At 44.0% G+C, this 16,954-nt stretch overlaps 1 protein-coding gene across 1 annotated transcript in view; it reads right to left on the bottom strand.

Annotated features, from left to right (window-relative positions):
* Positions 1-236: 236 nt before the first annotated feature.
* The window catches only part of wdfy4 (WDFY family member 4), a 241,555-nt gene continuing 224,837 nt past the window's right edge, over positions 237-16,954 (bottom strand). Inside the window, exons 58-61 of the mRNA XM_078530732.1 lie at positions 10,447-10,629; positions 8,282-8,351; positions 3,280-3,391; positions 237-1,784 (exon numbers count right to left, since the gene is read on the bottom strand). Of these exons, the coding sequence (XP_078386858.1) occupies positions 1,718-1,784; positions 3,280-3,391; positions 8,282-8,351; positions 10,447-10,629 (432 nt within the window). The 3' untranslated portion in view covers positions 237-1,717. The remainder of the gene's footprint in view (positions 1,785-3,279; positions 3,392-8,281; positions 8,352-10,446; positions 10,630-16,954) is intronic.

Genomic DNA, 16,954 nt, shown 5'->3' with positions numbered 1-16,954 from the left:
AACATGGTGAATCGGGTTGACCGATAAAAATGCAAGTGGAATGGGCTTTTCCACTGAAAACATGTGCTAATAATTTTTGTTCTGTTCTAAAACGATTGGGACTGATACATTTGGCCATGTTTTGTAATGTTAAACTGTTACGGGTTATGTAACAGATTAATTGAAAACACATCCGAGAAACGCCATACTCTCTGTAAACGCAAACCCCAACATCTGCAAAAAAAGAACAAAGCTAATTGGTGTCTGCAGTCTCTTCCTGTTTATCCAAACTTTATTTGATCATCTGTATTTACACGATCACAGAAAACAGAATTCTGTTGAGGTACAAACGCTGGGTGCGATCTCTCTGTGAAAATAGAAGGGAGCCAAATCAAATATCAACTGGATGGCCTCCATTCTATTAATTGATAATGTGTAGGAAGGATAGGTTTAATTCACAGTGACACTCCTCAGTCCAAAATTCTCACTGTCCCATTTCACTAATTGGAATGGCAATAAAAAAAAAAAATGCAAATCTGGCAATTTAACCCGTGAAGCCTTTCGTCAAACTGCAATCCAAATCTCCAACGCGTAGCTGTTTTTAATGGTCAGAAAAGAACTCTCCACTGAATAATTGTCCTTCATGCCCCCCACATCCGATACTACCATTGGAACATCTGTTGCTCTTGTGAATCAGGAACTTTATGATATAATTTGTGGCCGAAACTTTGGCGAGGAGCCTTTTGGGATGAATGACTGAAGGACCCATCCAACTGCTGATTTGCAGATCCCAACAAGCTGCTGGCATGTGAACACAGGTTGCTGCAGGATATGTCCCAAAGCAGCTCAAGGAGAAACAGAATTAGCTCTGACACCCCGTGTACTAGGGAATATCAGTGTCTTAAAGACTTAGAAGAATTTTCTCACTCTCCAAAAACAGTCAGATTAGCAACCTGTAAATGCATCAATTCAACAACACAATTAAGTGTGAAGTTTAAATCAGAACAAGCAAGTTCTAACAGAACTGAGCTGATCAAATGCTTACTTTAGAATTTAGTACTTGTTAAAAAAAACTTTTGCCTTTGATCCGCAAAATAACTTATCACGCGGGACACTGAGCATCGCAGTATCAGCCTTTTGAAGAAGGTAATGTCAGTCTCAATGAATATTGTTCCTGTTAAGCTTCAAGACCCAATGTGCTTGCAGGTACTTCCATTCAGATGGAGTTCCACTAACATGCACCATATTATTCTGAGAGCAGGTACCACTAACGGCTTGTTCACTGGGCAGGACCATTGTTGGTGAGTTTAATTGATGACACCTTTAGTGTCACAACAACTGGAAGCCACATAATTCAGTCAAGCCATAAATTCCCAACACCTAGTCTCTGCCTTACATCCTGAAGGAGTACATTTTACAAAATGACCAGCTCTGATATGTTAATTCATGTAAATGTCAAATGTTCCATTGCATAAAGTCATCATTCCCAATAAAATTTCAATAAATTCCAATGCTTAAAAATGATAGTTTCAATCAAATTTTTCCATTGTACAATTGCTAAAACCTTGCAGCTGGACCAGTTCAAGTGAACACATGTTACTCCAAATGTGTGCAAATACAATCGCGCAGCAGGAAACTCTCTGAGCAGGTGCTTCTTCAGGCAATATATTCTTCACTGGAGGCTGTTTTTGCCTTTATGGAATCCATCATCATCGATCTCCTCCTCGTGGTTATTATTTCAGCCTTCAACAGACCAACAGTAGACTCTGCCCCATGAATCACCCACAAGTAGTTTAGCATGATTCCTGTAAGGAAGGAGTCAGAGACTATTAACAATTTCTGAACTCATCAAGGTGAATAATGGCAGTGCGGCTCAAAGAATCTCTTTTATTTTCACTTGAAGTGCCAACGTGTAGGCTAGGATTTCTGAGATGCTCAGAGCTCTACTTTATTCCAACCCTGTGGAGGCATCCTATATACTGTCGGCTTATTTAAATCTCAGTTATTTTCCGTTTAGGCTTTCCATTCTATATCATCTTCGCGGCAGAGCCGTTCAAAATAAGGGACAAGTGCGGGACAGGGTAGGTCACTGGGAAACCATAGTGGAATGAGAAGAACTCATCCATCACTTGTGACCCTTAACAGATGCCGCAAAGAAAAGATCAGACTGCACTTTAATTCAAGCAGCGCGTGTAAAATTGAAAAATAGCCTTCTAAGCCAGTAGGCTACTCAGCTGTCTGACTGTTAACGGCTAAAGTTGTCTGTCTCCCCCGGTGGTTACAGAGGCCAGGAAGATCCCAGATTGTGCCGTGTTACTTGATGTCAGGTGGGCCAAAGGAAGGGATCCTACAATTGGCCTCAGGACCCCTGGGAAAAGGAGGAGAGAAATGATCAGCCGAGGTTCCTGCTCCTGATTGTTTGCTGGCAGTGATGGAATGTCGGAAAGGGATGGGATCCAATGATGCCACCCTGCAACAGTCCAGCAGCTCTGGGACACTCTACGTGAAGAGCGGCTATTTGGTGTGCAGTGTCAGGGGGTGGCTGGTGTGCGTGTGGCATCATCCTGTGGCATTGCCCTCACAGTAGAGGAAACTACAGAGCGAACAAAGACTATGGTGTGCCTGTGGATCACTCCAGGAACCAACATCCCTCAACCCCACTCCTTCAAAAACCTGTGCAGCTCTCTCATCATCTGCCTCATGGAGAAGCCTGTTCCCAAAGGTTCACCACCCTCCTTGTCGAGCTGTTAATTTTAAGCTGCAAGTGCTTCCATTTGCTGCTCATGACCCAGGCTTCTGAAAGAGGGAAGGGATTGGATGCACTCCAAAAAAAAGTGACCAGGCCCTGCAGAAAATGCGGAGTTTGGCTGCATGTTCAATTCTCAACATTCAATTCGAACCGATTGAAGAAGCACTAACTACTCTCGCCTTTGAATCAGAGGGTTGTGGGTTCATGTCCCACTCCCGGAAACCAAGAACTGTGAATGTACTCGAAAGAGTTGCAATCTGTGACTGTTGATAACTCGAAAGAGTTACAATGTCCTGAATAAAGTTAAGCTTCACTTGGAAGAAGAACTGCATTGGGGAGGGGGGTTTTTTCTCCCTCTTCCCAGCAGCTTTCTAAATGGCGATAAAACGCTCCCACTCATGGTCAGCAGGACATTTGGGGGGGGTGGGGGGGGTACAGAACTGAGAGGAGTGATGTCCAGACCCCTGAGGTTGCTGTGAGCTGTGATCCCTGGGTCTGAAATGCACCCTCTGCCGAAGTCTCATGAGCGTGTGAGAAGAGCAAGCCCTTACCTGGAGATGGCCAGTGCTGTGATAGCAGGAACCCTCTTACTCGGCTTCCCCGGCAGCCCATTGTTCCTGCTCAGCCTCCCACGGAAGGCAAGGTGCCGCTCCCACCCGTGACCTGCGGTGGAGGAACATTAAAAGCCGTGGTCATGACTTCAGTGGAGATATGCCCGACAAGTAGATGGCAGAACAGGTAGCGCTCGCAGTATAAACACCCAGGGTTAATCTCTGCCTGTCCGGTAATGTGAGGGGATGTCCCAATTTAATTACATTTTAATCGCGAAGCTGAGCTCTAACCAGGAATTCGGATCCCTGCATTATTAAATGCTTTCTAACTTGCAGAGTCAGGTCGGCAGTGACTCATCCTTGGTTGTTTGTGTCTCTCCTCTGTTCATCTCTTATGGCTAAACAAACAAAAATAACATCGCAGTGAATAAGTAACAGCCAGAGCAGCAATTTTCCTGCTCCAACTCTGGCTAGAAAGTATTGCGATGATAATTGAAGCCATCATCACCTGGAACAATGGGGAAATTACTATTTCATTCCCAGCCACATACCATTGCGCCAGGTACAAACCTATAATTACCACTTATTTTTTTGTTAGCAAAAGGAAAAAACAAAGTTTGCAGACACGGTGGTGCACAGTGACTGCAAAGTCATGCACTGAATTTGAACCAATGGGCCCGGATTGAGATTTTAAATGTTATATTTTTCAAGACTTTTTTATTTTTCACGTTGTCTCCCGCTCCAACACTCACCACTTCTGAACCAACAAGATGGCTGGACAAATCCTCCTGGAGCCCTGCTAATGCTGCTCCTGAGTGAGCTCTTAGGAGGCCACTGACAGTCTGCTATTCCCTCCCCCCTCCATTATGGAGAAGTGCCTGACCCCCCACCCACTGCTTGCCCTTGGCATATCTGAGGTCATTTGCTATCCAGGGAGTCTGCAACAATGCACCTTGGTCTGCTCTGTTGATAGCAGATTTTAAGGGAACCCGAACTATTGGGGTCAAACGCCTCTCAGTGGGCACATGGTTCTTAGTTTGATCTCCGTTGAGTTCGCCGGTCTCAGTTTGGGCAGCAGTGGGCGACTGGCCTCAGTGTCCCAGACAGGGTAAAATAAATCAGTCAGGGTCCTCACTCCCGCTCGCTATCCCAGTGGATTTTTGGAATCTATGGGATATGGGGAATCGCCCGGGAAGGCAAAACTGAAATGAATCAGTCACGATCTCACTAAATGGCAGGGCAGGCTGCAAGGGCAAAACGGCTGTCCCCTGCTCCTATTTCTTATCTTCTGCTAGAAAGCATTTGTATCCCAACATCGAGTGAGAACAGGGTCGGCAATGCCTTTTTGCAGCTGAACATTCTGCTGATGCTCCCTGCCTAGTCTCTCACATGAAAAACAGTCAGGAAGTAGGGCTAATCGCCTTGTTCCTTGTTCGTCCTGCTTTCTACCCTTAATGCCAGAGGAGGTGGTGGAAGCAGGTACGATAGTGGTGTTTAAGAGGCAACTTGACAAATACATGAATAGGATGGGAATAGAGGGATATGGACCCCGGAAGTGCAAAATGTTTTAGTTGACGGGCAATATGATCGGCGCAGGCTTGGAGGGCCGAAGGTCCTGTTCCTGAGCTGTACTTTTCTTTGTTCTTTGTTCTATTAGCACATTTCTTAGATAATATCACCACCTTCAACACCTCTTTGTCCTTTTGCCTATGACATCTTTTGGTTATCTCCACCTATCACTGGCCCTCTATCCAGCTCTACCTGTCCCAACCCCCCCTTAAACCAGCTTATATTTCACCTCTTTTCTATTTTTCCTTAGTTCTGTTGAAGTCATACGGACTCGAAACGTTAACTGTATTCCTCTCCGCAGATGCTGTCAGACCTGCTGAGTTTTTCCAGGTATTTTTAGTTTTTGTTCAGGAAGTAGTAGTACTGGAGGGTTGTTGTAAGATATGGAAAGATACCCAAGTGTATATTGCTAACTTTTTAAAAAGATAGGGAGAGAAAAGGTGGGGGTGGGGTTGGGAGGTGCGGGTGGGTCAGGTTTTGAAGAAGTGCCAAACAATTTTTTGAGTATGCCAGTTGATGTTGATACCAGGATACTGGAAGCGTAATGGGCATCATGTAGAAACAAATCAGGCTATTGTAAGTCTTTATAAAGCCTGTGTCAGCTTCCACAATGGATGTCATTTGGTTCAGGAAGAGGCAGGAATGCCATGCAGTTCCTAGAGGTTTAATGCAGATTTGCTGGGATGTGCACTGAGACTAGTTTCCTTCTGTATTAAGTGTTCAAGTTTTTAGAAATAAGAAAGGAAACTCAGAGGTAGAGATTATTGTTTGTTGATATTGGTAAACAAATGGGATTAATTCAGATTTCTCCTCCATCTGTTACTTGAATAGAGGTACTACACTTTGAAAATAAAATGGATTAATAGCTCAATTAACGAGAAATATGAGTTAAGAACATGGGAATTTCTACATGATAATAGCCCAAGCAGTTCTTTGATACAATAATAATGAAGTTATTGACTAATTATAGGAATTAATCTCTATCAGTTAGTCTAAACAGGCCTAGATTTGAAAGGAGGAAAAGCCCAGTGGTAGAGCGCTTTGGGAATCCTAGGTCCAAAGTTACCTATTCCTCCCAAGCCATGACACATACCACAAATTATTCATATATTGTATCCCAAAATGTTATTTATGGAAATAAATTTGCATTTGAGTGAATCAATATTGTCAGCTTTCACTGTGTCCTGAGGGAGCCTGTTCTATACATTGAACACTCGTTCACTGAAATATTTCTGTAGATTAGTCCTGCCATTAACGCTTTTTAAGCTCCTCTGGTTCTAATGTTCTGTATAAGGTGAAACAGCTTGTCCTAGGTCTGCATTATCTAGTTAGACACAATCACCTATAGCAATACCTACCCCTTGTATGATTGCAGTTTGCTGTCTGCATCAGAGGCAGATTTTTACACTCATTCTATCTATAGATGTCGCTCCCAATAATCTGACACTAGACAATATGTCTTTAGCATTTTGCCAGTGAAGTTCTATGCTATTTGTGCGATTCCCCACGCACACTTCCATTCAGTCACTTCTTATTTATAATTGATGAATTTCCCTACAGTGCTCTTTCAATAGATCAACTAATGTTGTAGCCTGAAATGAATATATAGATTTTTATGCTGTAATTCGCTATTCATTCTTGAAACACAATTAACTTCCTCGGGGCTGGTGGACGGGATTCTCCAAGGCACCAAAACTTCAGGCTCAAATTTAACTTCATAAGTTCGGCTTGGGGTCAGTAAGCTTCAGTTTCTTTTACATTCCACCGATCCTCTCTTAAAAGTGCACAAACCTCTTCTTTGGCATTGGCAGCCAGCTGGTGGGTGGGTAGGAGGGAGGGAGACTAGATGGTGAATGGCTGTAAGCTATCTATTGTGGAGAGCATCATAGTTGAGGCTAATCCAATCCTCAGCTAACATTCACATCCCAACACGTTGCGGGATATGGGATGTCGTTTGGGGGTGGGAGGTGGCCAGAGGGCGGGAGCGGGGCACTCAATCGTCATCAGACGTGGAACTGGCTGGTTTTGTTCCCTTCGATCTAAAGATATTGTAGTTCCTAACTGAGATCAATGGAGGTCCAGGACTGAACCTGGCGTCTTCTGGTCCAAGTCATACCACTTAGGAAGCACAAAGACACTTTGCTATTCTTTGTTCCCAATCACAGTATGAAAAATTGGAGTCGATGGAGTTTTCTGCAAATGACCTAGAGGAATCCCAGCTTCAAAGACAAGCCCTTTATTCATTCTCCTGGGCGCTTTATTCAATTGGTCTTTGGAGTTTTCCTGACTCCTACCTCCTCCCTACATGTCCTTGTTCATCTGGGATGATCTGGAGTGGAAGACTACAGGTCCCAGGAAGGCTGCATTGTTCATTCTGAATTTCAACTTCTCTCATTTCCATTGAGTTCTCTTCCACAGCCCAATGAGAGGCAGAGTAAACCTCAAGGGTGAGAACCAAATCTGACAGTTGCTTCTGGGATGGCTCACCACCCCCTTCTTGGACTGCAGCAGTTCAAGGCGGTGGCTAAGGGCAATTAGGGATGGGCAATAAACGCTGGCCTTGCCCACAATCTCACATCTTGAGCACACGTTCTTAAAGGAAGAGAGAGAGAGAGAGAGGTTGAGAGGAGGTGGTTTAGTGGGGAGGGGAATTCTAGGTGGTGGAAGACATGGCCAGAAATGGTGGGATAAAAAACAAGCATACCATAGGTAAGATTGCAGCTACCTTTTTCAGGAACACAAGAAGATTGTTGGGCATTGGGACTTCTGGCTTTGTTCTCCAACAGCAACCAGGAGGCCAAGGACAGCAGCCAGACCTGCAACAGTTCCACCCCGAGTTTCTGGGGAAAAGCCATGAAGGAGATGAGTCTACACCAGGGATCAAACAGGCCTTGCTAATGACCAGATCCACCAGATTCAGGCACATTGCAGGCAAAGGAAGAAGAGCAATATCATGGTGAGAAATTTCCACCAGAATTAAACTTTATTAAAAAAAAAAAATCTATTACTTGGAAGCGTTGGAGACGGAGTATCCAGTGTTCAACAATATTCTGTGCCTGGTGGGCACTGCAGGGATGACAGTGAATATTGAATACTGGCAATATTATTATAAATTTACTGATTTCCTTTTTTTTTGATGGTGGCTTAGTTCTTTATTCATTGCTCTCCTATTTTGGCTTAGGTTTGGTGACACTGCGCCGGTGTTACGGACAGCGTTATGCTGTTCAACATTGCAACTTGCAGCATTTTTGTTCAGAAAGCAGCAAAGGACAGTCCTTAAAGGGCAGAAAATGCCTATATTGCCGTGCAAACCACTGATTATCTGCAAACTCTTCAGTCCTGCATTAACCAGAGCAACATTCTACGGAGGATAAGCTATTTGACGCATTGTGCCTCTGTCAGGTGGAGACGCCATATGCCGCTTAAACATTACCCTTGTTTTCTGAGGCTGGTTCTCCATCGTTCTTGGTGACTTGTAATCTTCTATACTCTGTCCTCCATAGCTATAAATTGAAAATAAAGCAGAGTTTTACAAACCTTCTCCTTAAGATTCGCAAAAAAATAAAACAAACAACCCTGCATTAGCTAACCACAAAACGAAGCAGCAGTTGATCTGTGCTCTGGTGCAGCACCTCCAATAAATAATTCAGGAGAATTTTCTTCAGCCAGTGAGTGGTGAGAATGTGGAGCTGGCTACTATATGGAGTGGCTGAGGCAAGTAGCATTGATGCCTTTATGGATAAGTAGATGAGGGAGAAAAGAATACAAGGGTATGTTGATAGAGTTAGATAAGGTAGGGCGGAAGGAGTCTTAATTGGAGTATAAACACTGTCAGAGATCAGTTGGGCCAAATAGTCAGTTTCTGCAATGTGAGCTCAATGTACAAAATCAAAGAACTGGTTGGAAGGACAAGGCCCCTGATTGAACCGAGGTCAAGAAGAAGAGAGGAGATAAACTAAACTATAGACCTATTCTTTGGTTTTAATAGTCTGAGGTTTGTCGAACAGACAGATGAGATAAGGAGTTCTGATGGTTTTCATGTCACCAGAAAAACAGGAGACGGGACAATAAAATGACATTTTAAAATGGTGAGGGTTGAGGGAAGTGGAAAAATGTGCATCACACTTTTCTCATTTCACTCTTCAACACACAAGATTGAAGGAAGGTGCCCACCAACTGAAACCTGTTCAATAAGGAGCTCTACATTGGGGTAAAGTCCCAGATAGGCACAACTGGAGTGGAAGATTCAGAGATGTACAGAACCTTTACATAAAGATATGTCTGCTGTCCAAGTCAGCCATTTAACTCTTCAATGCATGGACATTTTAAAATACTTAAAAGTGTTAAATTGGAATAGAGTAATTGTACAGAGGTCTAATAAAACATGTGCTTTGGGTTGTGCTGTGTTCTATGTGTAAGGTAAAATGATTCCAAATATTGTTCATTAAAGGATTATAAGAAACAAAATCCATTTTCTATTTGTCAAACACATTAGTAAGATAACACATTTCAATTATTGCTCTTATCATTTAACTTTTACAAATGAGGGAGATAAATGCAATGTGGGAGATAGCCATGGGCTGTGTAAGGTTCACACGATATCATCTGTTCAGTGCAAATTGTCCTTTTTCAAAAAAAGTGTTCTAAATGAAGATAGAAACTGCAGAGGAAGGTAAAAAATACAGATGTTTGTAACTGCAAAGGGTGTGCATACCATAGTTACGAGGAACCCTGGCTGTTTTCCCCTCCTATCCCTTCCTCTAGAGTTCAACTGCTGTCCTGACTCAGCATAGATCAGGTAAAGAACCTCGGAGCTTCCTGGTCTGTAGGAATCAGTACCACTCTAAGGGCTGCATTAACTGAATGCTGAGCTTTGTGTGATGGGCACAGATTGGTGATGTGGGAGTGGAGGTACCTGTACCTGCATCTGACCCACGGGCTTGGGTCTTAGAATTCAGCATTCCTGACTTGCATTAGGAGTGCTTATTATAAACTTTTTCACAGCCAGGTCTTGATATTGTGACCAGAGCAATTCAAACCATAGAAAAGTTACAGCACAGAAAGAGGCCATTCAGCTGAAAAAAACTAGCCGCCCATTCTAATCCCACCTTCCAGCACTCAGTCCGTAGCCTTGCAGGTTACAATTGCAAATTACACAGGTAATTTCTAATGGAAGGGCAGCAATTGGGCATTGGCGTTGAGGGGCACTGGCGTTGAGGGGCATGGGCGCTGTGAGGACTCTGCCTGAGTCCTCAATCCCGACTGACGCCTAGCGCCCTTCCTACAGTGTAAGCGCACGTGGACATAAAGTGGGGACAGGCTCCTTGCTTGTCTGTGATGCTTTCCATAACTGAATGGCACACATATACACACAAGTCATTTGGATGAGGAAGCAGCAGTCCCCCTATAGAAAACTAATGTGAGTAAGTTCCCTTGGGGCGGGAGAGGAGGAAACGGGGGAAGCTGGGATTTTCACCGAAGACTATCACAGGAGAAAATGATGTGATAACACGCAGGACTGTGGCTTATTTGACCCTTGGCACCGTGTCATGTCGACCAAAAGGTGCCAGCGCTTTACCTGCTGTTGGTGACACTTACTCGTACGACGCCGTCAGCACATCCTGTCACGACGACATTGCGTGAGTCCCATTCATGCACCTCGGTGAAGCAGCAGCACAAAATCTCCCCCGTCATCTCTGAGGAGGTGTTGACGCTTGCAATCGGCTGCCCGTTGATTGTCCACAGGTGCAGGTATGTCCCTGCGCAGGAGGCAATGTCACCCTGGAGCATTAGAACAATGATTGGTGAGCTGACTAAGCACTACTGGACTGTACATTCAGACCGCGTTGTATGAGGAGGGATTGGGTCGACTAGGTCTGTATTCACTGGAGTTTAGAAGAACGAGAGGAGATCTCATTGAAACGTATAAAATTCTGACAAGGCTGGATGCAGGGATGATGTTTCCTCTGGCTGGAGGGGTCTAGAACAAGGGGACACAGCCTCAGGATATGGGGTAGGCCATTTAGGACAAAGATGAGGAGAAACTTCTTCACACAGAGGGTGGTGAACCTATGGAATTCTCTACCACAGAGGCTGTGGAGGCCAAGTCACTGCATATATTTAAGGAGGAAATAGATTTCTAGACTCTAAATGCATCAAGGGATACAGGGAGAGAGCGGAAGTATGGCGTTGAGATAGAGGATCAGCCATGATCTTATTGCATGGTGGAGCAGGCTCGAAGGGCCGAATGGCCTACTCCTGCTCCTATTTTCCATGTTTCTATGACATGCAGTGTGTTACAGGGTAAAAAGTGTTCCGGGCTTTTAATTCTCAAGCCTTTCCGTCCTGATGGTTCGACTCTTGCCGTAGTACAGCCCCAGGGGCATCGACAGTCCTCCCAGGTCCGTCACTCCCCCCCTCCACACCACTATGCCGAGTTCCTCAATCAGGCACTGAGTGCCTTTGAATGAGGGACACTCACTCCCCGGGAGCCCGCAAGCAACCCTCTACAGATTTGTTTGTCGTGCTTCCCACAAGGCAAGCCCACTGCTGGGTTAATACCAGTGGCAGTGGGATGAGACCCTTAAGTGGGCATTAGTTGCCCGCTTAAGGGGCTCAATTGGTGGCAGAGTGAGAAGGCCATCCACGGACGTTCCCACCATGGAGTGGAGATGGTAATGTCCCCATGCCACCAAACTTGCCACTGGGGAGGGCATTAAACTCCACCCCCTCGTTCCTTGACCTGTGCTCAACCAAAGGTTGTGGGTAAAATGAATGAATCTTCCAGGAGAGGGTTCCCAGTGAGACTGTCATCTGTGCTGGGGGGGCCCTCCAATATTTGGCGGGGAGGTTGGGGAGTGGGAGGAGTGGCCTCCACAGCCTCTGTGGTAGAGAATTCCATAGGTTCACCACCCTCTGTGTGAATGTGGCTGCTGCAGGACTAAGACACTTCAAGCAACTTAAAAAGCCAACCTGCCTTAGGGAAAATAAATACCACCAGGTTTCCCAGCAACGTGGCAGAACCTGTTTCCGTGGGAGAATTCAATAATTGGCTTTTCAGCTATAAAATTTAAAACCCCTCTGCTTGGCCGTAGCAATACTGGATGTCAGTGCAATGTTGGTGAGGCTAGAAAATATGATGCATGCTGTAATACCCAATTCACATATACCTGTCTGTCTATGGGCAATTTTCTCCAAAATATAGGAAGAGGAGTAGGCCATTCAGCCCCTTGAGCCTGATCTGCCATTCGATTAGATCATGGTTGATTTGTATCTTAACTTTGTCTAACTGTTTTGGTTCCGTCACCTTTAATAACCTAGCCTAACAAAATATTACATTTTTTGTTGACCCTGGAAATCGGAAACTGCACCCCACCCCACCCCAAACTCAACAGCTTTTTTTTTTGGTGGGGGGGGGGGCAGTTTCTAATTTCCACTATCCTTTGTGTGAGGAAATGCTTCCTAAATGGCCTAGATCCACCTTTAAGGTTATGCCCCCTTGTTCTTGAGTCCCCACTAGAGGAAATTCTTTTGGTCTATTTACCCTATCAACTTCTCCAGTCATCTTTTACCCGTTAACCTTCCATTTTCAAGAGAATACACGCCTCGTCTATGCAGCCTATCCTTCTAGCCTCTAAATTTCATGCCCAATGACCTTAAACTGCATCTGAAAGGCAGCATTATCAAAGTGTTTGATTACCCACCAACAACAACTTGTATTTACATTTCTAACATAATAAAATGTCCCAAGGCACTCCACATACATTATAAAGCCAAATTTGACATTAAGCCACATCTGCCAATATTAGAGATGAGGAGCAAAAACTTGGTCAAAGAGGTGGGTTTTAAGGAGCATCTTAAAGGAGGAAAGGGAGGTGGAGAGGTTTGGAGGAGGAATTCCAGAGCTTAGCTGAAGGTACAGCCACCAACATTGGATCAATTGAAATCAGGGATGCTCAAGAGACAGGTTTCCACTTGCAGGGGTCTTGTGGGTATTCAGAGGCAGATGTTGACCTTTTATGTGCAATAATCCAAAGCTTTGGTCACATCTTTGAAGAGAAGTATAATTTAAAGAGCAGAAGAAACAATAATTTTCTAAATATAAGGTAGCCAACAATAAATCCATTGGGGAATTAAAGAGAAATGTATTTATTCTGTAAGCGGTTGAGGCGAGTAGCCTAGATGCAGTTGAGGGGAATTGAGATAAACGCAGGAGGGGGAAAGGAATAGAAGAAAAATTAATAGGATTAAATGAAGAGGGGTTGGCAGAGGCTCAACTGGAGCATAAAAACTGATAAAGACCAGTTGGGCTGAATGGAATGTTTCTGTGCTGTAGACTCTATGTAATAAATGGACTGCAATAAGAGAGTCAGGCACAAGATTTTATCCTTAGTCAAGGAACAGAGGTTCCAAAGTGCTTGTTGTAGAGTCACAACATGTAAAACTGGATCGGGATCCAGTTTCAAGTCTTGGCAGTTCAGCAAGTGAAGTGATGCCAATCCCAGATTAATGGGCAGCCATGCCCCTTGTCCTCATTTTTGCAGCAAAGGTGCTTTTGATAGAAGCCAAAAATTGCAATAGAATGACAGACTGCTGTCGCCTAAGCCCCTTGCTCATCGGTTTCTTCTGGGTTTTTTTTTAAATATGTTCTGTTTTTATGTTAAACTTGCTTGCTTGCACACGACAAATTTCTGGCACTAACAGGGTCTCTGTGGTCACTGGACACCAAATTAAATTTTGGTCTTATTTTCGGTTCTCTCAGCTGCTTAATCAGCCAATTTAGGACTGGGGAAATATAAGCCCATAGCATGAAGTAAATAGCTGCATCTGTGAAATAACTACGAGATGGAATAACTACCCACAACACCAGATAAAATTACAATGAGGTAACTATAATGAGACACAGATATTACACGTGGCGTGTAATTATTGTAATCCCAATTCTAATTTTCAGGCTACGTGGCTCCTATGTCACAAATGAAAACAGAAAATCCTGGCAATACTCAGCAGGTCTAGCAGCATCTGTGGAGAGAGGAACAGAGCTAACATTTCAGGCATGTGCCCCTTCACCAGCTCCCATGCCAGCCTTGGCTCAACGGATGGCACTCTGTGCTCTGAGTCAGAAGGTTATGTGTTCAAGTCTCACTTCAGGGACTGGAGCACAAAATCTAGGCTCCCGTTCAGTGAGATGTTGGAAGTGCTGGCTTTTGGATGAAATATTCAACTCAAAGCCCCACTTATGTGCTCTGGTGGATGTAAATGATCCAATGCCCCTATTTTGGGGGGAAAAAAAAGCAGGGGAGTTCGGCTGGTGTCCTGGCCAATGTTTATCCCCCAGTGAACATCACAAAAACAGATTATCCAGTCGTTTTCGCATTGCCAGTTGCTTATGCGCAAAGTGCCTGTTGCATTTCCTACATTCCAATAGTGAGCACTGTTCAAAAACTACTTAATTGGCTATAAAACGCTTTAGAATGTTTGAGGTCGTGAAAGGCACGATACAAATTCAAGTTTGTTTTTTTAAAAAGTGACATCTATAATAATTAACTCCTGACTAACATGTAATGAATCAAGATCTGTGGAAATCCTTCCTATTATCCTTCAACATTTTAACCCATGAGCAGGTACCATTGTCAGGACCCTTTGCAGACACATTGGAACACCACCACCTGGAAGTTCCCCTCCAAGTCGCTCATCATCCTGACTTGGAAATATATCGGCCGTTCCTTCACTGTCGCTGGGTCAAAATCCTGGAACTCCCTCCCTAACAGCGCTGGGGGTGTACCTACACTACATGGCAGCAGTTCAAGAAGGCAGCTCACTACCATCTTCTCAAGGGCAATTGGGGATGGGCAATAAATGCTGGCCCAGCCAGCGACACCCACAACCCATGAATGAATTTTTAAAAAAGATACCTGTGACATTGCAGCCAGGAGATTGCTCTCCCCATTCAGGAACAATTCCATTGATGCAACAGGGGCTTTGACTTTTTAGCTCTTTGGGGATGGCTGCCCCTAACTGAGCAAAGGAATACAAATGATCGATGGGGTAAAGCATATCCAGCAGGTCAGGGGTCAGTCCAATTTTTATAGTGATACATTAGTGAATCTCTGGTAGTGTTAGGTTCCCTCAGTACTGCACTTTAACTGTCAGTCTTAAATTATATTAGCACACCATCCAACAGCTTCAACATTCACTCCCACCACCGCTGATGCACAGTGGCAGCAGTGTGTACCATCTACAAGATGCACTGCAGCAACTCACCAAGGCTCCTTCAACAGCACCTTCCAAATCCGTGACCCACCGAGCAGATAGATGGGAACACCACCAACTGGAAGTTCCACTCCAAGTCACTCACCATCCTGACTTGGAAATATATCGGCCGTTCGTTCACTGTCGCTGGGTCAAAATCCTGGAGCTCCCTCCCTAACAGCACTGTGGGCGTACCTACACTACATGGACTGCAACGGGTCAAGAAGGCAGCTCACCGCCACCTACTCAAGGGCAATTAAGGATGGGCAATATAAATGAAAGAATTTTAAAAAAAACAATCCTTCAGTCCCAAAGAGGGGCTTTAAGTTACATCCTCAGAAGCAAGACTGCTACCATTTAAGCCAAGGGAATTCATGTTTCCTTCACGTGGATGGGTTTTAATAGAAGAGGAGCGATGGGATTTAGGAGTACACATTCACACATTATGAGAAATAGCAACACAAGTTAACAAGGCCAGAAAAAATGCAAACAAAGCACTTGGGCTAATTTCTGGAGGAATATAATTGAAAAGTGGGAAGTTAGGTTTGTTTAGAATCTTGAGGCTATTGTGCACCATTCTAGTCTGTTCATATTAAACAAAGGATATAGAACCACCGAAGAAACTGCAAAAACTGGTTTGCAAGGATGATATCAGAACTGAGAGGGTCCAACCTAGCCACAAAGGCCGATATTAGAGATGATGAACAAAATCTTAAAGGGTTAAACCATCAGGGACTCTAGGAAAGTGAAGGCTGAGAAGTGACCTAATAGAGGTTTTTCAAATTATGAAGCAGCTAGATAGAATAGACAAAGAGAAGATGTTTCCACTTGTGGCAAAGTCAAAAACTAGAGAACATGAAAAAAAGATAGTCACTAACAAATTCAGTAGAGAATTCAGGAGAAACATCTTTATCCAGAGAGTGGTTAGAATGTGGAACTTTCTACTACATGGAGTAGTTGAGGCAAGCAGCATTGATGCATTTAATGGGAAACTAGATAAGCACATGAAGGAGAAAGTACATACAGATAGGGTTAGACCAAGTAGGCTGAGAGTAGGTTTGTGTGGAGCATGAGCACTGGCAGACCTCTTGGGGCTAAGTGGCCTGTCTCTGTGCTGTAAATTCTTTGGATTTCTATGTAATGCTCTTTTAACCAATGGCAGTGTGAGATGGGGCAATGGGATTCATCCCAATATTTTTCTGGCACACACAAAGACCCTAATTGGAGGATCTAAAGTCTGAGAAAGGGGAAGAAGCCAAACCCAGAGTCCTTGAGAGAAGAAAGGCCCATCAGAGGGAAAGTTGCTTCAGGAGATGGGATGGTTGAGATTAGTGATGGATTGTGATTATTTTTTTCTTCTGATTGGTTCACTATTGTACACTGCAGTTTAGGGCGATTAATGAGAGTTTGTTTTCTTTCTCCCCCTCAATTGTGATTTCTTTCCCTCTCTTTATTTTTCTTTCTGCATCTGATTTGACTTTAAATTCATCCCCTTTCTCTGCTGTCCCTCTGTTTCTTTCTCAATCATTAAATCTCATCGGTTAAGGGGCCAGATTGCTGGTCACTGAGCTCATTGGTACTTTCATATCCTCAATGCACCATTGTCAGTTTGCTCTTCCATCAAGTTACAATGGGCAAAACATTTTACAGCTGAAGGGTGCAGGAAAGTCTAAATGATGAAGTACACTGCATGTTGCCTCGCTCCTGCTAGATTTCAGCCGCGTTTTCTATTTTAAATTTGCTGATTTTAGATCATCCAATTTTGAACTAACCAGTAACAGAACTAATGTACATTGGATCACTTATGAATACGTCAATCTTGGGTGAGTCTCAAATTGAGTAAGATCATCCCACT

Source organism: Cetorhinus maximus, chromosome 27, assembly GCF_964194155.1.
Source record: "Cetorhinus maximus chromosome 27, sCetMax3.hap1.1, whole genome shotgun sequence".
NCBI classification, from domain to species: domain Eukaryota; kingdom Metazoa; phylum Chordata; class Chondrichthyes; order Lamniformes; family Cetorhinidae; genus Cetorhinus; species Cetorhinus maximus.
Note: the sequence above shows the minus strand (reverse complement) of the source record. Positions and strands in the feature narration are given on the sequence as shown.